Source organism: Dendrobates tinctorius, unplaced genomic scaffold, assembly GCF_039654945.1.
Source record: "Dendrobates tinctorius isolate UK_male_01 unplaced genomic scaffold, ASM3965494v1 ptg000069l, whole genome shotgun sequence".
In the NCBI taxonomy this organism is placed as follows: Eukaryota; Metazoa; Chordata; class Amphibia; order Anura; family Dendrobatidae; genus Dendrobates; species Dendrobates tinctorius.
The window spans coordinates 28,113,188-28,137,185 of record NW_027361737.1 but is presented as its reverse complement, the minus strand read 5'-3'; the positions used below and the strand labels follow the sequence as shown (position 1 = coordinate 28,137,185).

General features: G+C 43.9%; 1 protein-coding gene across 3 annotated transcripts in view; it reads right to left on the bottom strand.

Annotated features, from left to right (window-relative positions):
• Positions 1-23,998, bottom strand: part of ANKMY1 (ankyrin repeat and MYND domain containing 1) — a 112,428-nt gene that overhangs the window by 68,336 nt on the left and 20,094 nt on the right. For all 3 annotated transcript variants that reach the window (XM_073581284.1, XM_073581286.1, XM_073581285.1), the window contains exons 3-8: positions 23,803-23,949; positions 21,921-22,384; positions 19,057-19,273; positions 17,208-17,372; positions 14,634-14,818; positions 10,171-10,342 (exon numbers count right to left, since the gene is read on the bottom strand). In XM_073581284.1, the coding sequence (XP_073437385.1) occupies positions 10,171-10,342; positions 14,634-14,818; positions 17,208-17,372; positions 19,057-19,273; positions 21,921-22,384; positions 23,803-23,949 (1,350 nt within the window). The remainder of the gene's footprint in view (positions 1-10,170; positions 10,343-14,633; positions 14,819-17,207; positions 17,373-19,056; positions 19,274-21,920; positions 22,385-23,802; positions 23,950-23,998) is intronic.

Below are 23,998 nucleotides of genomic sequence, written 5' to 3'. Positions count from 1 at the left end.
AAACACTAATACTAGGCCTACCTGGCTGGGTACCCAACCCAAAGGGTGTTATAAGTGTGGCAACTGCAAATATTGTGCATCAATTACACAGGACACTATTTTTCGTAGTAGTGTCACAAGAAGAACTTTTCCTATACAGCAGTTTATCAATTGCAGATCGGTTGGAGTTGTGTATAAGATTACCTGTAGATGCAGTTTAGAATATGTTGGTAAAACCAAGAGAGAGCTCAGAGTGAGAGTGGGAGAGCACCACAGGGACATCATAAACAAACGAGACACACCAGTGGAGAATCACATCAACCAGGCCCACAATGGGGATGTTAAGGCTGTCAGTTTCATAGGCATTGAAAAAGTCCCAAAAAATCAAAGCGGAGGAGACTGGGATAAGCGAATCCTTCAGAGAGAAACTTTCTGGATCTTCTCACTACGAACAGTACATCCTAAGGGACTTAACAAACTTCTCACCTATTCTTCCTTCTTGTAGGGAGGTCTTTAAGGCTACTTTCACACATCAGGTTTTCGGCGTCAGGCGCGATCCGGCGTCGTGCCGGAACGCCGGATCCGGCAAATGTTTAGTAAAACCGGATGTGACGGATCCGGTTTTCTGCCGGATCCGTCTTTTTCTTCACAGACAAAACCGGATCCGTCTCATCCGGTTCATCCGTTTTTCTATCCGTTTTTCGACGGATTATGCCGGATCCGGTTTTTAAAATTGACCCTTGTGGCCTTCCGAACGGGATTGGCTACTGGAAAACTATATATAGAGTGTTCCTACAGCCCTTCTTTGACAGGTTGTCGAGGAGAAAGTGCAGGTTGGAGAGAAGAGCAAGTTACTGGCGAAGATGGATGTTGTCATTGGAAATATTTTGAAGAATTTGGCGGATTTTATAGCGGAGGCGAATCGTTTGAGGGTGATTGTTCTGGAGGAGAGAGCGAGACAGCAGCGCATCAGGCATCGTAGACGACGTTTGTGGATCCACCCCATCACAGCCAAGAGAATGACGCGTGGGGTCTATTCTACACTCTGCATGGACCTTCGACGAAACCCGGATACATTTTTTGGATATGTTCGGATGAAAATGGAGAATTTTGATTACTTGGTGGAGCGCATTGCACACCTCATAAGAAAAGCAGACACCTATTGCCGCTTCTCTGTTTCACCCGCAGAGCGTCTGATGGTGACTTTAAGGTAAGCCACATTTATTGGATATGCTCGCATCAGAGCACACTTTCACTGCAATCTTGTTGGTGGTAGTTTGTATCTCCAAGTGTTATAGCTGAGTTTTGGTATGTAATGCTGTGATTTTAAACTAATTGATTGTTTTTTAATTCCCCACAGATTTCTTGCAACTGGAGAATCCCTTTTGTCACTGCATTTCCAGTACAGACTCGGGATTTCCACCATATCAGGAATAGTGAAGTACACATGCCGTGCACTGTGGGACTCCTTAGCTGAAGAGTTTTTACCAGAGCCCACAACAGAGAGGTGGATTGAAATTGCTGACAAGTTTCAACAGATATGTCAGTTTCCCAACTGCTTGGGCGCTGTGGACGGGAAACATATCCGCATTGCAAAGCCAGCCGGATCGGGATCGGAATATTTCAATTACAAGAAATAATTTTCAATTGTCCTCATGGCCATCGCTGATGCGGAATACAAATTTATTGCTGTGGATATTGGGGCCTATGGCCGCTCCAATGACTCTCAAGTTTTCAAACTGTCTGCCATGGGGCGTAAACTGTATGGAAACACCTTCCAGTTCCCACCCCCTAGACCGCTGCCGCAAACATCTGGTCCACCTATGCCATTTGTCTGTGTAGGGGATGAAGCCTTCCAGCTGTCAGAACACCTTTTGAAACCATACTCTAGCAGAGGATTGACAAGACCAAAACGCATTTTTAATTACCGCCTCACAAGAGCAAGAAGAATGGTTGAATGTACCTTTGGTATTCTGACAGCCAAATGGCGGGTCCTATTGACTGCGATCAACCTCAAGACAGAAACTGTGGACGAGGTGATCAAAGCTTGCGTGGTACTCCACAATTTTGTTATCTGCAAGGAACCCATTTCCATTGAGGACACCTCTGAAGAAACCACCTTGCAAGATTACCATGACATTACCACTAGAAGTTCTGTGACGGTTTCAGTAATGAGGGACAATTTTGCACTATACTTTATGTCACCTCAAGGCAGAGTACACTGGCAGGATGACAGAGTGTGAAAGATTTGTGCCCTAACCAAACTTGTGTACCTTCTGTACCAACAGTATATACCTTTGCCAACCAAAGTTGGCTATCTTGTCATGGTCTCTATTTTTAGCTTTAGGCCACAGGTGTGTACCTGGTTGTGTTTTATGCAAAGTATTTCACCTTTTAACAAAAGTTGTGTACATTGTTATGAAATCACCAACAATAAACACAACTTTTTAGGTGAAATACTTTGCTTCAAACACAACCAGGAACACAACTGTGGCAAAAAGCTAAAATTTACCCACAGTTATATACCTGGTTTTGAATACCTTTTTACCTTTGAAATACCCTGCATTTAACCTTTTTTTTAAACATATTTCGCCGCAGAAAGAAATGACAGACAACCAGTGTAAACAATAATTTAACTTTTATTTAAAATATTTTTTTGTTTGTAAACTGTTTTTAAAGTTAAAAAAACTTTTTTAATAAAGGTTTGAAAAAAACATGGGCATTTTTATTACAAAACACATCATAAATCTGTGTAGTGTGGGGTGGAAATACTGCTGGAGGGGCTGCGGGACACTTCGACACTGGGAGTGTGGAGAGAGGATTGGGATCGTGGTGGGGAAGGAACAGTTAGAGGTGATGGTGTGGAAAAAGCTACAGAATGGGTGGACATGTGGGAGGCAGAAGAGGTGGTGGGCGGTGGAGTGGAGGGTTGGGCAGGGACTGTAGGAGCAGATGATGTTGATGGAAAGTTGTATGGGGAAGGAGTTTGGTACGGGGAAGGAGTTTGGTACGGGGAAGGAGTTTGATACGGAGCAGGTTGCTGGAAGTGGGGAGATGACTGGTACTGGGGAGGTTGCTGGTACTGGGGAGGTTGCTGGTACTGGGGAGGTTGCTGGTATGTAATAGGAGGGGGAGGATGGAAAGTGGCTGGAGGGGGTGCAGATGTAATAGGAGGGGGAGGATGGAAAGTGGCTGGAGGGGGTGCAGATGTAATAGGAGGGGGAGGATGGAAAGTGGCTGGAGGGGGTGCAGGTGGAGGAACTACAGTGGTGGGAGGTGGAGGTTGGGAGGTAACCTGCTGTAGAGCACCGTGGCACGAATGCATTACATGCATCTGCTGGGTAGGAGATAGTGTTGCCATGCGCTCCACAACAGACCTGAAAAAGGTGTGGTTTGGCGAAGAACTTGCTTTTGAATGCATGGTTTGCAGAAGTGTCTTCACCTCCAGAATGCTGGAGTTGATCTGCTGAAAACCTGCGGAGATTTGCTCTGACAAGACTTTTAGACAGTTCTGGAAAGATGCATTCAGATGCAAGAACTCTGGCGCATAACTCTTTTCCTGACCCCTCTGCCGCTGCCGCCCAGTACCCGCAGGTGTACTAGAGGTGGCAGGGGCAGAAGGGTGGGGTAAAGGGAAAGCGATCTCCTCACCAGGAGCTTCATGTAATGTAGGCGGCCACGATGCTCCTGTGCTGGTGGATGGGACAGATGGGTCGAATGTGTGGGAAGGCTGGGAAGGTGCAGATGTACCGGGGCGGTCGAAGTGTCCCTCGGTGCCGGTCTCCTCAGGGATCGCCTCAGAAGGGTCCAATCGTGCAGGCTCCCGAGTGCTGCTCACCGTGCTGTGGAATAAAGAGAAAAAAAAACAATTAAAATAGTGACATGGTATGGCCCTGGCTGAAAAAAAAAAGTTACATCTAAACATTTTTTTGTCACATGCGGTGTGTAATATTTACCTTCTGGTGAGCATTGTCTCCCGGAGGAACGACAGGGCTCGTGCGTACTTGTACTTGCTCCTGCGTCCTCCAGATCCACTCGGGGCCCGCATCTCTTTATTGAACTCCTTCTTGAAACGATCCCTCACAGACCGCCACCGCTTCACAATTCTCTCCCCTGAAACGAGAAAGGACAAAGTGGTTAGTATACAACATCAGTGTTTCCCAAACTCCAGTCCTCATGGTCCCCAGGGGTCATGTTTTCAGGATTTCCAAAGTAAATAGAAATCCTGAACACATGATCCGTGGGGACCACGAGGACTGGAGTTCGGGAAACACTGGTTTAAATCAAGCAACCGGTACTGTATACACTCACTGGCCACTTTATTAGGTACACCTGTCCAACTGTGTGTTAAGACTTAATTTCTAATCAGCCAATCACATGGCGGCAACTCAGTGCATTTAGGCATGTAGACATGGTCAAGACAATCTCCTGCAGTTCAAACCGAGCATCAGTATGGGGAAGAAAGGTGATTTGAGTGCCTTTGAACGTGGCATGATTGTTGGTGCCAGAAGGGCTGGTCTGAGTATTTCAGAAACTGCTGATCTACTGGGATTTTCACGCACAACCATCTCTAGGGTTTACAGAGAATGGTCCGAAAAAGAAAAAAAATCCAGTGAGCGGCAGTTCTGTGGCCGGAAATGCCTTGTTGATGCCAGAGGTCAGAGGAGAATGGGCATACTGGTTCGAGCTGATAGAAAGGCAACAGTGACTCAAATTGCCACCAGTTACAACCAAGGTAGGCAGAAGAGCATCTCTGAACGCACAGTGCGTCGAACTTTGAGGCAGATGGGCTACAGCAGCAGAAGACCACACTGGGTACCACTCCTCTCAGCTAAGAACAGGCATCTGATGGCTACTTTCAGCAGGATAATGCGCCATGTCATAAAGCTCGAATCATCTCAGATTGGTTTCTTGAACATGACAATGAGTTCACTGTACTCAAATGGCCTCCTCAGTCACCAGATCTCAATCCAATAGAGAATCTTTGGGATGTGGTGGAACGGGAGATTCGCATCAGGGATGTGCAGCCGACAAATCTGCGCCAACTGTGTGATGCCATCATGTCAATATGGTCCAAAATCTCTGAGGAATGCTTCCAGCACCTTGTTGAATCTCTGCCACGAAGAATTGAGGCAGTTCTGAAGGCAAAAGGGGGTCCAACCCGTTACTAGCATGGTGTACCTAATAAAGTGGCCAGTGAGTGTATACTTACGCTCTTTAATCTGGGCCCGAGCTTCGAGGTCCTCCCAGCGGTCCACAAGGAGCGAACAGATTTCCTCCCAGAGTCGTCGGGTAACGATCAGGTCAGCGTGGCGGCGGTCAGCCATATTCCAGAGCGGCTCCCTTTCTCTGATGAGATCGATGAGGCGGTCCACATCAATCCCTCCATCCTCACCGTCAGAGTCGGGAGCACGCTGTGAAGGCTGTTAAAGAAAAAGACAAAAATAACATAATTAGCCTCCACAAAAGAAATGAAATAAAAAGTGCAAAAAAAAACAAAGCAAAAATATTTATACTTACACGCTGGTGACCGCCGCGTTGCTGTCGCCGACGACCCTGGGAGGCACTGCGAGGACCTCTTGGCCGAGCACCAGATTGGGAAGACTAGAGAAGAAAACAAAAAATGTTATGTCTTTGGATGTAGGCATTTGTTTGCTGTGTGTGGTCTGCAGAACATTGTTTTCTATGTGTTGTGTGTAGTGTGATGTTGTGTTTCTGCGTTTGATGCAAAAAACTTACCAATTGTGAGCCCACTCCAAGTGTCTGTCCACCCCTTCCTTCTTCTTCTGGGAGCTCCTCTTCATCTTGTGATTCCTGTTTTGAAATAAAAGGCAATGAATACACATATATTACAGAGATGATGGATTTTGGAAAAAAAAACTTACCGTCAAACGCTGACGATGCGAGGGAGGGCTCCCAGAAGATGTGCTGTCTTCCTCATGGCCAGACTCCATGGCTGTGGGTGGTGTTTCTGCTGCTGCCATTGCTGCTGCTGCTGCATCTATTGGGCGGCTGTTGAATAAAGAGAAACAAAGGGCCAATGAATATCTTGATATTCCATAGCCCTAGTTTGGAGGAATGGGGGATTTGATAATTACCGTCTCTCATCTGCTGCTGGACTCCCCTCCCGTTGTTCAGCATGCTGCTCCATTTGGGGTGGTGCTGATGGTGCTGCTGCTGCAGATGTCTGCTGCCTTCTCCTGCTCCTGGTTCTTGGCTTGGGTGGCATGTTGGGTGTGGCTGAGGGTCCCATTGTCTTGCTTTTATATATGTCCTGTGGGCAGAGCTACTGAGCATGCTCAGACCAAAGAAACCGGATCAGGCGCATTGCGGCGCTCATATCTTTCATTGTATGAAAAAGCCGGACACGCCGGATCCGGCGTGTCCGGCTTTTTCGCCGGAGACAAAAAACGTTACAGTAGCCGTTTTTTCCAGACGCCGGATCGCGTCACATTGCCGGATCCGGCGAAAATCGGATGAAACGCATGGCCATCCAGCTCGATCCGGCTCTAATGCAAGTCAATGGGGGGGAAACCGGATCCGGCATTGCATTTCGCCGGATCCGGTTTTAGTCAAAAGCGCCGGATCGCGCCTGACGCCGAAAACCTGATGTGTGACAGAGGCCTAATAGGGCCATCAAAGTATAGGGAGAGCCGCCGTTGAGTGGGGGCGCCACTTGCGCAGGAATTAGGGTGCCAACCTCCGCGTTAGGTAGGTGACATATAGAGAGGGCATAATAGGGTAAGTTCTAGTGAGCACCCTTCTCTATCCTTCCCAAAAAGGTCCGTGGTGCCCAGTATATACCATGCAACACCTATTAACCAATAGGACATTTTGTCTATTATAATCTGGTAGATATTTTTTCCTCTGGAAAGTTTAATCATACGTTTTGTATCTTGATTATGGTGTAAAAAATTTTTTGGATCTAGGAATGCACTGAAAATGTCCCTTATTTGGGTTTATCAGCAAAAGATAGAAAGTAGTTTTGCTGATTTCTTTTAATTATACACATCTCTAAGCCACCGATATTGGTTATATTTAAATGGGAATAGGTGTATAATTTTTCCGGCCCGAGCCCCACTCTATAGAACGAGACGCTTAACGCTCTAATTAGATATGCACAACAGCGTCTGGTTGCCATGGGCACGGGTGAGTCACATGAACGCGATGTGTTTACATCGCCGTTTATACCGGATGTGACGCTACCGATACTCAGACGAACCCAGGAAGTGGGGCATATGATCTGGCTAATACGCGTCACCGGATGTGACGTCTTCGGCCCCTAGACATGCCCAGGAAGTGGGGCAGGAGAGGAGTCTAGGGGCCTGAGTAAGATGAAAACCGGAAGTGCCAGCCCCGGCGTCCGGAAATAGGGATAGACCGCGGGACTTCTGAATGTATATAAAAGATAATGAGAGCGCGATATGGCGCGCAATGCCACCGGACTAAATGCCACTACTCCCCTGATGAATTTGTGGTAGATGAAATGCGTTGGGAGATATACAGAGGGAATCGAGCTACCCAGCGATTCGCTGACATGTGGAGCCCCCTTGTTGTGAGCAGTATTCGGGTATCGCTATGAAAAACAACGATATCTGAGATAAGTACATGATCTATTCATACACTAGAAAGGAGATATGTGGTCAGTAAATTAAAGGAGACTCTATACATTTTCTTTCTGAGGGTGTCCGATATATGTACAGTGGCTCACTCTTTGGTTTATTAATGTCCTTCACGGACTGTATTAGAGCCTAGAAAACAGCAACAACCATAAAAGGACAATTCATATGTGGAGCTATAGGCTATTCTTTGTTATATCTGGGTTTAGGGACTGAGGCCCTATACGTACGCAACACTAAGAGGCTGTTGTAAATAAGGTATAAAATGATATAACGAGTGCCCTATTGTCCTATATGGGTTTTTTCAGGCGGCATTGAACAATTTTTAATCACTTCAGCACGAGCACTTTGTATGGCACTTTTTGTTGATATATGGTTTTAAAGGTTGATTAAAAGTTAAGTTTTAGTTAAACTGGTCCGTACCAATCTGCTATAAAATACACATCTCTCTATTGGTAGATATACCCCTGCTATTATTTTTTTTTTTCACATCATTCCTACCAGAGAAGAACACACCCAAGACATGTCCTCAGTTAAATGACATCTGAAGTAATACTCATCAGGCAATGATGAGCCGCACCATTATTGATTGAGCACCGGGACAGGAGAAGGAAAGCATGTGATTTAATAAATGAATTCATCACCGTCAGATTTATCTATATGGGACGAGTTACGCCCAGTGACTAATGAACGGCAGAACTCATTGATCACAATATGTGGAGCTGTCAGCAAAGTCTATAAAGTGGAATGGAAAGAAGAGATGACAATCTGTCCTTACCAGTAATTATGCTGAGCCGTCCAATAATTCCCTTCGCACGGCTTAATATTTTCTAACGGTGGGATTCAGCAGCCGGCTGTATTACACAGGGGTCAGGCATTCTTACGTTACACGGTAAGAACTAATGACCATGTTGTGCCTTTGGACAAGGCAGGTTTACAAAGGTCAATAAGTGAGCCGGAAATGGATGACAGAATACTGACAAGAGAGAGAAGCACAGCAAAATGGAAGAGTAGATAGGGCTCAGAATGTAGGAAATAATGGGGGGAACTAATACTGCCACACTGTGCAAGCTTTATGTACTAATCAACAGTGTGTATGCACCCTGTGCAGATGAATCTGCCAAAGGCTAAAGACCCCCATATACGGTACATTATTCTAAAGTCAGCCAGTCGCACAAATATCGGAGCGATCATCCAACAGTTCAATGTGGGTCTTCACTGACAGATGATGTTGGGTGAGAAAAGGATTGGTACATTAGAATTCCAACATGCAGAGATAAGCCACTGCCAGAAGAGTCTGCAGGAGCAGGACAGAGGAGTCTGGAGGAGGAGGACAAAGGAGAGGACAGAGGAGTCTGGAGGTAGAGGACAGCAGAGTCTGGAGGAAGAGGACGGCAGAGTCTGGAGGAAGAGGACGGCAGAGTCTGGAGGAACAGGACGGCAGAGTCTGGAGGAAGACGATGGCAGAGTCTGGACGGCTAAGTATCGAGGAGGAGGACAGAGGACTCTGGAGGAGGGGGACAAATAACTCTGGAGGAGGGGGACAGGGGACTATGGAAAAGGGGGACAGTGGACTCTGGAGGAGGGGGACAGGGACTCTTGAGGGGGACAGAGGACTCTGGAGGAGGGGGACAGGGACTCTTGAGGAGGGGGACAGGGGACTCTGGAGGAGGGGGACAGGGGACTCTGGAGGAGGGGGACAGGGGACTCTGGAGGAGGGGGACAGAGGACTCTGGAGGAGGGATACAGAGGAGTCTGGAGGAGGGATACAGACAAGTCTGGGGGAAGGAGATAGAGGAGTCTGCAACAGTTCTCTCATAAAACACAGACCTCTCTCAGCAGAGCTGAGTGCTATTGTGTATGGGGACACATGCGTTTGGCCAATAGCTATCTATGTGTATGGCTGCCTTAAGGCAATGGCAGATCAGTTCTGAGAAGCTGCCTCATTATCAGATATGATCAAATCAAAATAAAATAAAAATTCCATACACTTTCCAGTTACAAATCTTTTGCAAATTCTGTATTAAACATATAGTCAGCCTCTAAAAAAAAAATTGATTGAGTTCAGAAGGTCTTGCGATCCTCCTAATCTTTGACTACAATTGGGCGCAACGTGGAGGTCATGGAGGTCACCTGCCATATTACTGGCATCATGGTTCCCATCGCCTACTCAGTGATACAGGACTTGTCCACTGAAACCACTGATTGACTGCAGCGGCCACACGCTGGTCGCTTGTCATCAAAGATCGTGCCAGGCCTTACCGCTGGATCACAGGGGAAAGACGAGATGAGCATTGTTACTTGGTTAGTGTAATCACAACGGAGGCAGTGTATAGATTCTCTTCTAATGAGTCAAGGGTGAACACTAATATCTTATTGTTTACCTGGCAGAATAAATCCCCCCATACAGAGCATCACATGGGGGGCAGCAGTATTATTAATGGGATGTGACGGCCCTGGTGCAGATGTCACATGGAGACCCCGGGGCTTACAGCTATTCCATCAGTAATTGTGGAAATTACTAAAATCTCAAGCTTGGTTTTCTCAAAGTGAATCGACGTGATGGAGTTACCTGTGTCTTCAGACGGACATCAGTCCGGGCTCCACATTCGAGAAGGAGCTGCACAGCGCCGACATCCGCAGCTTTAACAGCAAAGAAAAGTGCGAACACAGGAATCCTGCATATATTAGGGTCAGCGCCTCGCAGGAGAAGCAGGTTCATGGTCGACCTTAGATTTTTATTCCTAGGACAATAATAGTAATACTACAATGAAAACTCATGAGGAGTCATCGCACATATGTAAGTGGCCCTATAGATTGTGTAGGTGAGGGATAGGAAATGTCAGCAGGTAGGAACAGCTAAAGAAATACTTGTCCAGGTTGGGAAAAATAGTTTTTTTTTCCCCCAAAACAGCACCACACATGTCCACTAGTTGTTTTTGGCAATGCCGCTTGGCTCCTTTAAAGTGGCTGCAATACCACATACACCCTGTGGACAAACGTCCTCTCCAAACTATGATATAGTGGTTATTAGGGTTATCTGGGACGTTTCAATCTTCATGTATGGGCGTTGTTGGATAGTGCTTGTAAGGCCGGTGTCACATTAGAGAGAAATACGGACGAGTGAGAGGCGCTAAAACAACATATTGCACACGGACCAATGATTCTATATGGGGCAGCTCCCATCAGCCGTATATTTCTCGCGCATATTTTATAGCCTGAGAAAATCCCAGCATGCTGCAATTGTCAGCGTATTCCTCAAAAAATACACCAATGCAAGTCTATGGGGGCGAGAAAAATACGGATTACACACGGACCAGATGTGTGACTTGCGAGAAATACACACCAGGTGTCTTTTAACAAAAGCCGGCAATTCATTTTGCAATACAGTAAAATCACACTGACATGTTTAATAAAGAATAGAAAGAATAGCTATAAACACATAGAATACATATATATATATATATATATATACGCACACACACACACCTCATTGAGATACATATATCTATATATATAATTGCCTAAATTGTCTGTCATCCACTTCCGTCTGGATGTCCCCGAATCCCACAATCCACAGCGCCGCACCAGAAGTACACCAACCGCCATTTTGGAACACCCAAGTGATGCCGCTCGGATCCAGGCTACCGCTTCAATCTCAACCGCCGCTGAGATCCCAGCTGCCGCTCGGATCCAGGTCACCGCTGCGATCCCAACCGTCGCTGGGATCCCAGTTGCCGCTCGGATCCAGGCTGCCGCTGCGATCCTTACAGCCGCTGGGATCCCGGCCGCTGCTTGGATCCCAGCTGCCGCTCAGATCCCAGCTGCCGCTCGGATCCAGGCCGCCGCTGCGATCAAGAGGCTGTAAAGGGTTGTAACGAGGTGATAAAACGAGAGGGGTATAATGAGAGGGTGTAATGGGGGGTGTAACGAGGGGGGAGTAAAGAGAGGGATGCCGCCGCCGTACCCCCGCCAGGACCCACCGCCTGACTACATGCGCCGGATCCCCCCGCTGCCTGCCCACCCACCTCCGTGCAGTCACAGCCGGCAGGAAAGACCACGGCTTGAGGCCTGTGCTGGAGATTGGGTGTGGCCACCCTCTGGTGGCACCGCACACTATCTCCAGCACAGGCCGCAAAACACTGTCTTTCCTGCCGGTTGTGACTGCACGGAAGTGGGTGGGCCGCCACCTCCAGCGCCACAAAGCTGCCGCCATCGTGATGTTACTGCCCTCCTGATGCGATAGTATCGGGCACACATCTAGTATACATATATATATTTATATTTCATAGAGTTCTACATAGAATAATAGCCGCTAATTCAATTGCTGGCTTCTGTAAAATCATTACAAAACCCAACATGAAATGACACATGCTTTACATACAGTAAACCATTTCCGTTCATGTATTTTTTTATATGTCCCTGACTAATAATTAAATTAGGGTTTGTCTGGAAAATTTGGGACATGTAGGTGTTAAATAAAGAGGTTAATTCGTTGAAAAAAATTGTGTGGGCTCCCGCGGTAATTTCGCAACCAGAGAGGAAAAGCCAGTGAGTGAGGGCAGATATTAATGGCCTAGAGAGGGACCATTGTTTTTGGCACCCCCTGGCTAAAAAAATCTGCCCCCAGCCACCCCAGAGGCACTTAGCCTCTCTATTCCCATTGCCCTGTAGAGGTGGCTAATTGGTTAATAATAATGGGTTAAAGTCACCTTGCTACTGACTACCGCTGACGTCACTGAGGCTGCGCGGAGTCCCCTGGTTGACCTGAGGTGAACTGATGAGCGTGGGAAAAGTTCAGAAACTTTCCCACGCTCAGTAGTTCATCTCCGGTTAGCCGGGGAGGCTGCGCAGAGATGAACTAATTCATTCGGCAGTGGTTTACAGCGGGGCCGGTCGCATTAGCACCGCTCCCCATTGTAAACCAGTTAACTCCTTCTGATGGATTGCAGCGGGGGACCTGACTGAACGGCAGAGAGATATGTATATTGGTGCTTTTTTATTTTATTTTTTTTTACAGATCCATGGCTTTTTTTGGGATTAGCAGATGAATAAATTTGGTCAAAAACTTGGTGTGTTTATTTCATTAAAAGAATTTTTAATTAAAGTGTGTGTGCATTTTTTTACCGTTTCCTATTCTAGGGTTAAAAATGGGGAGGTGTCTTATTGACAACTCTCCATTATTAACCTGGCTTAATGTAACCTTCAAATAGCAAGGTGACAGTAACCCATTATTATTAACCCATTAGCCATCCCTAAAGGCAATGGGAATAGAGAGGCTAAGTGCTAGGAAAGGCGCATCTTATAGATGCGCCTTTCCTGGGGTGGCTGGGGGCAGATTTTTGTAGCCGGGGGGGCAAAAACAATGGTCCCTCTCAAGGCTATTAATATCTGCCCACACTCACTGGCTTTTCATCTGTGGTTGAGAAATTACCATGGGAACTCATGCAATTTTTTTCAACAAATTAACCCTTTAATTTAATACCTACATGTCCCAAGTTTTACACACATACCCTAATCTAATTATTAGTCAAAGACATATAAAAAAATAAATGAAATAAAATGGTTTACTGTATGTAAACCATGTGTCATTTCATGTCGGGTTTTGTATTGATTTTACAGAAGCCGGCAATTGATTTAGCGGCTATTCTGCTATGTAGAACTCTATTAATTATAAATTTATATATATATATATATATATGTGTGTGTGTCTCAATGACATGTATATATATATTTATGTATTCTATGTGTCTATATCTATTCTTTCGTTTGTGGTTTAAAACCGGTCATTGGGCTCCATTATATGCCCATTTTGCAAGCCGGCGAGAAAATCTCGGCTTACGGATGCAATACGGATGTCACATGGATGTTTACATGCGCATAAAATGCAGCCATGCCTTGACAACGGATGACATACGGATCACTGTTCAGGGAGCATTTCTGCGTATTACGACCGTAAAATACAGTCCGTATTTTTATATGTTGTGCTGACCCCAGCCTTATACAAACAATTTTGCCATTTACTGCTTATTAAAATGTTCAGCCGTTCTTGAGATATTAACACTTTTCTTTTGTATATAGCTCATTGCCTTAGAAACCGACCACCGCTGCTAGAACTCAGACCGTGCCCAGTGCTTACCAGCTCTTTTCAACTGAGTTTTTAAATGCTATTTTGAAACTCGCCAGTATCGCCTGAGAAAGGATACTGTTACCTCCTAATCCAACCAGCCTCTGCGCAGTGCTCACAGGCCAGACAGCAGAGGTGGTCGGTGTCCTAGGCAATCAGCTATGAATGACAGAAAAGGTGGTAATATCTCACACATGGCTGCAAATTTTAATTTGTAGTAAATTGCAAAAGTGCTTGTCAATACAAGTACTATCTGACAACATCCATACATGAAGATGAGAATAACCCCGTAAAGATCTATCTTTTCATCCATAAACAATCAATAGGGTTCTGAACCTTAGGACCCTCACCAATAAGCAGACCCTCAGACACTGTGCTGTGTGTATGTACATGGCTGTGCCCTGTACTGCAGCTCAGCCAGACATGGCCTCGCTCATCTGCACCAGCAGCAGGAACGACTACATCTATATGTATGGCGCTGCCTGCACATTCAATGCAGAAGATGCAGGAGTTTTTGCCGACCCTTCATTCTGCTTATAGTTAGGTGGCGGGGAATGTTTAAGGGGATAAATCTCCCACCGATCATACACTGATGGGTAATGTTAAGAAGAGCCCATCAGAAATTTGGATACCCTCATTAAAGGGATTGTGTCAGTAGGATACACCCTCCTAAGGCGTCTATATGGGCTGAAATAAATAATACCTTAATATCTGCGATCCAGTGTCTTATGCCAGACAAACCCACATTTTTCTTATATATAAATGAGGTGTTAAGATCTATGGGTTGGACATAGATCTCCCAGAGAATCTGCCTCCAGAGGGGGCGTTACCAGTGTGAGACATGAAGTGGCTGCTTATAAAATATGAACCTCACCATTCATGTACAGATTTGGCACTGCTTCCCATACCTATGATGATCAGGGGTGGAATCCGCTTCCTCACTTTCTACACTTGCTCCAGTTTTGGAACTCACAGATGTTTGGTGGGATTCATCAGAGAACGGAGATATTTTACCATTCTTCTCCGTATCCAATTCATCCCCAGCACAGTTCTCGTTTTTAGAGGTGTCCAATGCAAAGTCACTTTTTTCTTCCTATATCAGTCAAAAGATGTTAGAATAAAATTAGTAACTGATACCCGCCATACTGTTACCCGCCATGCTGATACCCGCCATACTGTTACTCGCCATACTGTTACCCGCCATGCTGATACCCGCCATGCTGATACCCGCCATACTGTTACTCGCCATACTGTTACCCGCCATGCTGATACCCACCATGCTGATACCCGCCATGCTGATACCCGCCATGCTGATACCCGCCATACTGTTACTCGCCATACTGTTACCCGCCATACTGTTAATCGCCATACTGTTACCCGCCATGCTGATACCCGCCATGCTGATACCCGCCATACTGTTACCCGCCATACTGTTACCCGACATGCTGTTACCCCCCATACTGTTACTCGCCATACTGTTACTAGCCATACTGTTACCTGCCATACTGTTACTAGCCATACTGTTACCCGATATGCTGTTACCCGCCATACTGTTACTCGCCATACTGTTACTAGCCATACTGTTACCTGCCATACTGATACATGCCATACTGATATCCGCCATACTGTTACCCGCCATACTGATATCTGCCATACTGTTACTCGCCATACTGATACCCGCCATACTGTTACTCGTCATAATTTTACCCACCATACTGGTACCCGCCATACTGTTACTCGCCATACTGTTACCAGCCATACTGTTACCCACCATACTGTTACCCGCCATACTGATACCCGCCATACTGATACCCGCCATACTGTTACCCGCCATACTGATACCCGCCATACTGATACCCGCCATACTGTTACTCACCATACTGTTACCCGCCATACTGTTACCCGCCATACTGTTACCCGCCATACTGATACCCGCCATACTGTTACCCGCCATACTGTTACCCGCCATACTGTTACCTGCCATACTGATACCCGCCATACTGTTACTCACCATACTGTTACCTGCCATACTGACACCCGCCATACTGATACCCGTCATACTGTTACCTGCCATACTGATACTGTAGTGGGTCAAATTTAGCAGTACTGACAACTGAAACTGGACAGCCTTAAAGTTCTCTTGATTTACAATAGCGCTTTATGCCGTTTGATGCATCTACCTAGGAATATTCTATGGCTTACTATATGCCAGAAAATTGCACCATAATTCTGAAGCTTTCTTTAATGTCCAATGTAACACATTTTTCTAAACTGCACCCCAATTCACCAAAGCCCACTTCTTTGCCCTTTGCCGGAAAAGGCGCAGAAAGTATCTAAAACACTTCATAAATATGGTGAAAATCATGAAAAAGTATTTTTTTTCAAGCCCCAATAATTTAGCTTAGTAAATCTCCCCCTTTATTAATATTTACAGCATTTTAAAAATGTACAGAATCCTCTGGGTGCTGCATGGACTATTGTGGACAAGGTGCAGCAATTATTAGGCAGGGACCTGATCACTATATTCATTATTAGGCTAGGTGCAGACGGCCGTGTATTCTTTCATCCGAGAGAAATCGGCCCGATTATGAAATCACACTCTGATCAGAGTTTAATCACAGTGTTATCAATTCTCTTGGATGAGAAGATGGAGAAAAAAATGTCTTCACCTTCTCCATTCTGTTAGTGTATGGAAATCAGACTGCACTCAGATGTCATCCCAGTGCAGCCCGATAGTTTCCATCCACTCATGGACTATCATGGCTGAGTGCAGTCTGAATATTGGATCAAACTCAGGCATAGTGATGTTTTGTCAGATGGCACCTTGACCGAAAATATAGCCATGTACGTGAGCCCTGAATCTGTGTACCCTGTGCCATTATGTGGTTAAATCACCACTCCAGAGATTTTTTAAATTCAGCTTTAAAGGTAAGCCCCCTACCCCGGTCATATACCCACCCTGCGGCAGCTTCACCGTTTTTCGGCCCCATCTTGTGATCACAGCTTCTGACTGTCCGGAAGTCAGACGTTACGTCACAAGCTCTCAATGACAGAACGAGACAAGGCTCAAGTAGACTTGTATTGAAAAGTGACCTCCGCTCCGCTCCATGAAACACTGGAGCGTGCCGACAGGTCACTTTTCACTGGAGACCGACGGAAGCGACGCTGGTAAAGGACGAAGGCAGCAGCTGAGTATGAGACGGGGGGGCGGGAGAATCACATTTAAAGCACCACTCTGGTGGTGCAATTAAAAAAACGCTGGAGTGGTGCTTTAATACATTATTCCTACATAATTCATAATTTATAATATTTCAGGCATATTATAAAAACGGCCTCCTGTATCAGAACCATGCACACGTCAGTAATTCTTCTACCCTCCGTGTACGGTACATCGACCTGATGAAGACGCGCGGTGCCGCTGTCAGCACTGATCACTCTGTATTACACTGCTCCTTATATGAGGGTGTGGGAAATATACTGACCTTGTACAAGGGGAGATTTCGCTCAGCCACATTAGGCCAGAATGACTTTGTGCTGTACAAAAGCATCAGGCACAAGGACAAAGCTGGGAGTCCCTCATCATTCCTCTTGTTAATATCCGCTCCATTGTCGAGAAGAAGGTTAATGATGTGATTATGGCCATTTACCTGAAAGAGGACTCGTTAGCATACTAGACGGCAACTCACGAGACGCACATCATTTATAGCATAAAATGACTTCGGCTTCTATAACGAAGAGGGAAAAAAAACCCAGAAATTTGTAAAAATAAAAAATTGTCTTGTGTCGCTATTTCCTGAGAACCGTCATTTTTCTATGGGTGGAGATGCGAGGGATTGTTTTTTGGGTGCAGAACTGATGATTTTATTGGTACCGTTTTGGGGTATATACAACGCCTTGATCGCTTCTCATGGTTTTTTGGGGCTCGGTGCAATGACCAAGAAAGAGCAATTCTGATGCGTCAATCTAATTTTGCATTACGGAGTTTACTGTGCTAGTTAAATAATTCTACATTGGTTGCAGGTGAAGCAATAACCAAATGTGTTTATTTTTCAGATTTTTAATGTCTGTTTTTAAAGGGGTCAGATGTGGAGTGATCTGACTTTTTTCCCCCGCTTGTGTTGTTGTAACGCTCCGAATCCAGTAACAGTTCTATTTTTCGGTTGTTGTGCGTGTGGTTTGTGATTGGCTAGCTGACAAATTTGATTGATACCATTTTGGTATACCGTAGCTAAAACGTTTTGACTGTATATTGCACCTTCTTGTGGTGTTGCAGCGACTGAAAGAAAATAGACAATTCTGGAGTTTCGATCTTTTTACAGCATTTACTGATGGGGTTAATTAATTTTATCATTTTATACAACAGACTTTTACGAGCCAATGATACCACATATGTGTATTTTTACTTATTTTCACTTCTTTATTTTTTATGGGGTAAAAAAGAGGGTTATATAAATTGTTATACATTCCTTTCTACACCATTATAACCCTTTTTTTACTTTATATTTTTGTCCCTTTAAGGAATTTAAACCTGCGATAGTCTGATCTCCTATATACTATATACTGCAATACAGTAAACTTGTCTTTACAGGAGCACCATCATGGCTGGCATAGGGGTCTTCGTCAGTCCCCCAGGCTGCCATAGCACCCCTTAATCACAATCATGTTGTGAAAGGGGATGAATGGTGTGCACCCCTCAATGACACTGTCAGAGACTTACAGCGGCATATAAGGAGTAAACAGCAGCGAGCAGAGCTCGGCTCCGCATGTTGACATTAGAGGCAGATGATGGCTGACTAACACATCCAGCGTCTGCCGGAAATTAAGAAGGCTTGGCTCCACATGCTGACATTAGAGGAAGATGATGGCTGAATAACACATTCAGCGTCTGCCGGGAATGGTTGACGTTAGAGGCAGATGATTGCGGAACAGCCCATCCTGCGTCTGCTGGGAATGATGCAGGCTCAGCTCCTGAGACTTCATCAAGGAAAGAGACCTGATATTGAACGTACCTATCGATAAAGGATCCATTTATTTATTTTTTTAAATACATGGTCCGTTACAATTGGAATACAAATGGACATGTAAACCTAACAATTAGGCATTGTTTAAAGCAATGACCCCCTTTAAGTCAAACCCTAGGAATTTCCTACTAGATATCTACACCCAGAACATACGGACACAGAAATATGGAATAACTTTACAGTTAAAAATAGAGAAAATATCACAAAAACTACTGACTAAACCTCAAAAACAAATGAAACATCCACATTAATAGAAAGTGTGAACTCATCCTTTAAAAGTAGGTAACATAAATGGTATATGGCTACTCACAGTGGCGGCGTGTAGAGCGGTCTTCCCACTGTCATCAGACACATCCACATGGGCTACACCATGTCTTAGGATTGTCGAGATGGTCTCCAAATCTCCCAGCCCAGCCATCTCTATCAGCCGCTCAGAAGAGCGCTCACGGGGACCTCTTGGACCAAATTTTGCCCGATCATTCCTCATAATTGAACACATATTCCAGTCAAAATGTTCCGGTCTGTTTCTGATGGAATGAGAATGTGACTTATAAGTGAACGATTCTTCATTTCCATACAGTCGGGTCAGGCATGTCTACACGCTGATTATCTGTGCACATTCATCACTTACCTTGTACAGCATTTTTACTTTATAATGTTTTATTCTTCATTTAGCCTGAAAGGTCTAGGCTAAAACGTTACGTGGTCTCACTTAGGAGATGATAAAAAGTTGGATCTCCTTTCCAGACAGACTACATTTTTGAATAAATCAATTAATATTCAACATTTTATCAGAAAAGACTCAGTATGAGACCAGATATTATGTAAATTTACTAAGACTTGCCTTTTTGTAATGGCTTAAATTATATTAGTAAAATATGGAAAATATAACAAACAAGGCATGTCAGGTACAGAACAGTTGAATCGGTTATTAATTATAACCAGGGACCAATATTGCGATTTTCCATTGTCTGCTACGTAGTTTGCATGAACGCTGCGGCTGGCATAGTTCCCCGTTTTCAGCATTTCAGGGTAGAGGTTCATAAAAACTTATTTTTTATAGATATACTCAGGATAGCCAACATTGTGAAGATTAGTCAGCCGTCAGCTGTAACCCCCATGTAACGTGTTAATTCAATATGGAGATTTACATAAATGATACACAGACATGTCTGACATTGTTTATGTCCTGGGAAAAGTGGAATTGAGTCCAACCTATCAAGTTCTTGATTCTCTCCAAGACATAAAAACAAGCGGAATCTACCATGTAATACCTAACTTTTGATCTCTTTCTTTTCTTTTATTCTTTCACTCTTTTATATATTTTTTTCTATTTTTTCATTTATTTTTTAGTAAAGAACTTTTGATTTATCTACGGTTATTCAATATAGTTTATATCGGTGCAAAATAAAGTATACCATTTTAGATGTCTGCATTATTGTTATATACTATGCAGGAGATATTTTGTTTGAGCCAGTGAAACATATTGAAATCTCCAGGAGCAACGGCCTCGTAATACCCTCTGATGGAGACTTTATCTCCGAAACGCGTAAGGGAAGTACAGCCCGTTCAGGTCTCCATACACCAGAAGCAGTGTGACGTCACACGCCCTACACCACCCCCACGCGGTCCTGCATAGTCACCGGCCGGGACTGCCTGACTGCTTTTACCGTAACCGACACCTGGACAGTATCACCCGCCTCAGCACATGCAACACAGGATCACCGTACCGATGCATTGAGGTACATCACGGACTTTTAGTTTTTCGTTTGCGACCAATGGCATGTTATAGCCAATACTAATGCACTTATTTACCAGCGCTGTTAATGTGCCACCTATCAGCATATACAATTAACCTGTGTGCGCCATTAGATTAAGCACCAATTATACATCTACCCTGAGAAGGGTGGTTATAATGGTCTTGTGGCACATTTAATTTATTATGGTGCTCATCACACAGGTTATCTAAATATATCTATTTTATATTTTTATTTGCGCTAGCTATATACACCGTATATATTTTTATTTTTTTTAGATATATTTTTCATTGATGAATATTTTTCTTCATTCAAAATACTTTTCTGTATAATCGTAGAGTGATATACACGTATATATATATAAAACCTGATTGTTTTTTACTGGTTCGCAATTGTATTTTAAGCCCCTGTTAGGCTCTTTTTGCTTGACCGTAATTATTCATTCACTGTTTATCTGAAATAGCGCCCACAATTGAGTAGCGCATTGATAATTCAGATATCACCTGTGCAGACTAGAAATTGCTTGTTCTTTCGGTGTCTCCTTTTCCTGTCAGATATTTTGTTCATTATTATTTTGTTCATCATTATTATATCCATAGAGTGCAGAGGCAGATATCGTCCTTTACAGATTTTTCCATTATATTTTAATATACCCATTTTGCCCCATTTGTTTGGCAAATTTGATTTGCATCAGTGCATGTAATACTATTGACTTGCAGTGACACAATTAGTTTATGACCTTTTTTTTCATATATATGTACAATGCCCCACTTATAGGCATGCTGTTCTCTATTTGGCACATTATATTCATTCATAATTGACTTTTAGTGTAATTAGAGTCTGTCTTAGCACTTTGTAAATTCTTATTTATTTTTTGTTATTTTATTGTTCATGACATAATATTAACGTATAGTATCAATTGTTATTTTTGCTGATTTACATCACTTGTGCACTTTGGCACTGTTAGCCCTTTCTTTGCACTTTGACACCTTCACAGTCATTATATTTGTCGATGCAATTGGCGGACGGTCACTACGATATACCGTATTTATTTTAATTTAACATATATCAAGCTAGGTACTATTCCTTTCTGAACTATTTTCTTTGAGTTGGTGGTGTTACATGTAATTTTACTGAGATGATATTTTTAGTGCGGGCACTTCTGTAATTATAGTACTATTTATCATTAAAAATAAAGGTAATTTTTTTTATTCATCTTGTGTGCTTCCAGTATTTTTTGTCTTGGTATTCTTTTTGGTTTCAGTCATTTCGAATGGTCGGCCATTCCTTTTGATACATCATTGGTTCTTATTTTCACGCTATTTGCCACATATTTTAATCACTATCTTGTGACCGATATCCATTATTGTATCCTTTTATTGGTTTTAATTAAAGTTACCACCTGCAGAGTACATACCTGTGCTTGACAACTTGCAGATAGATGGCCTTCACACTACTGGCGCTGTGCATACTGTCAGACGTGCAGTCATCAGCCTCCTCTTGGGTGTTACTGGCTCTATAAAAGTTGCTGTCAAACTCCCGGTGCTGAGAATCAGTGATGGGCAGGTGGTCTGTATCTACTGAGTAGGAGTAGATCTTATCGGGGAGTGTGAAATTGTCATCATCTTTAAGTAGCATCCGATATCTATACCCAAATGGATCCTCTGACCGACCTTCCTGGACGTCTGTGTAATATTTGTCATTACCTAAATCCTTATTTAAATGGAGACAAAGCTCTGGAAAAGAAGACCTGGAGAAAGATCCAGGCACCCGAGTACACAGTCTAAACAAGTGCTGCCCCATCCAGAGGCCAACATCTTGGCAGTCATCAGGGTAACTTTCAACACCAGGTCCAAAGCGCAGGTCTGCCTTGTAGAGTCCCTGCCGAAAGAGGATAGGTGCCATGTTTATGACGAGAAGAATATATACCACGAAGTATAATCCATCTGACATCAGTATATAAAGAAGCACTTTCATAAAAGGGTGGGCGAGTGCCTGTAAATGTTATGGATATTTGAAATTATTTCTGGTATTCTTACAATTTCCATCAGGGGAATATATTAATGGGGTTATTTGACCCCAAGAATTAATCTATAAATGTATAAAACTACAATAAGCCTAATACTCACCTTACCATCCCCTGCCGCTGCTGTGCTATCTTCCCTGATTCCCAATGTAATCTATTGTTGACCTGAAACCCCAACACAGCCAGTTATTTTCTACAGCAGGCATGTGCTGATACGCCACATTTTGACTGTAGCTCCGTAAAAAAAGAACGGTGGAGAAATTGGGTGGCAACGGATTGGTCTGGTGAGTATCATTCCTTGTGTACTTGTAGATCATAAGAAGTAGCTTGCAGAAATTCAAAGGCTTGGATGACCCCTTTAGTTATATAGCACACTACTGCTGCACAAACTCTTCGTGAAGAGGAGCTGAGAGTCTATAGCAGTGTTTCCCAAACTCCAGTCCTCATGGACCCCATGGGTCATGTTTTCAGGATTTCCTTATTATTGCACAGGTGAGAGAATTCCTGATGCCTTCATGATACTTCCACAATCTGTGCAATAATAAGGAAATCCTGAAAACATGACCCGTGGGGTCCGTGAGGACTGGAGTTTGGGAAACACTGGTCTATAGTGAAGCCTTTTGTCTTCTTAAATTTTTTGCAGCATTTCAATTTTCTGGTCAGCTTACAATACACAAGCCAACAAGCAGTGAAGGAGCACCTAAACTAATACAGTGTTGTTTCTTGATTGACGGAATTGGCACAATCACTCCATAGTGATGGCTGCCACTTCTACATCTTTCACACTCCAACAGAAGCAAATTGCTTGAGATCATTTTAACAAAGCAGAACACAGAGCTGGTGCCAAAGAACCTGGGAAAGAGGCTAACACTATTAGGGTATGCTCACGGCTGCCTATAACATATCCAAAGAGTATTTATGAGAGGATCTGCGGCAAAAATCTAGGGTGGACACTTGGATTTCTGCTACGGATGTGCCTCACATGTGCCTATTGCTCCCAATGAGGATTAGCCACATTTAACATGCTCATGGGACCAATCTACTGCATTTTTTCAGGGGCAAAGTTATCATAAAATCACCATCCAAGAAAAATGAAGAACTTCTTTAAAGAGGAAGTTTTATGGGTAGAAACACTGAGTGACAAAAAGCATCTTGAGATGAACCTGGGAAGAAGAGGCAAAGAAGAAGCAACTTCTGGATAAGAGAATAAGAGAATAAAGCAGCTTACTATATTGTGCTGAATTAGGGCAGTGAACACTTTTTACATAAGCACCTGGTATTTCCTGCCATCAGTAAATGTCATGGTCCCATAACCTTCTTTCCGGCTAAGATAAAAAGTGCCAGTGAACTTGGAACCATCAGGCCACGTGTAAATCCCCTTTCCATGGTGATGATCCTTGTAAAATTCACCAACATAGGCCTGAAATAAAAGAATATATAATGCATCACCATGATAAGTTCTAGAAAGG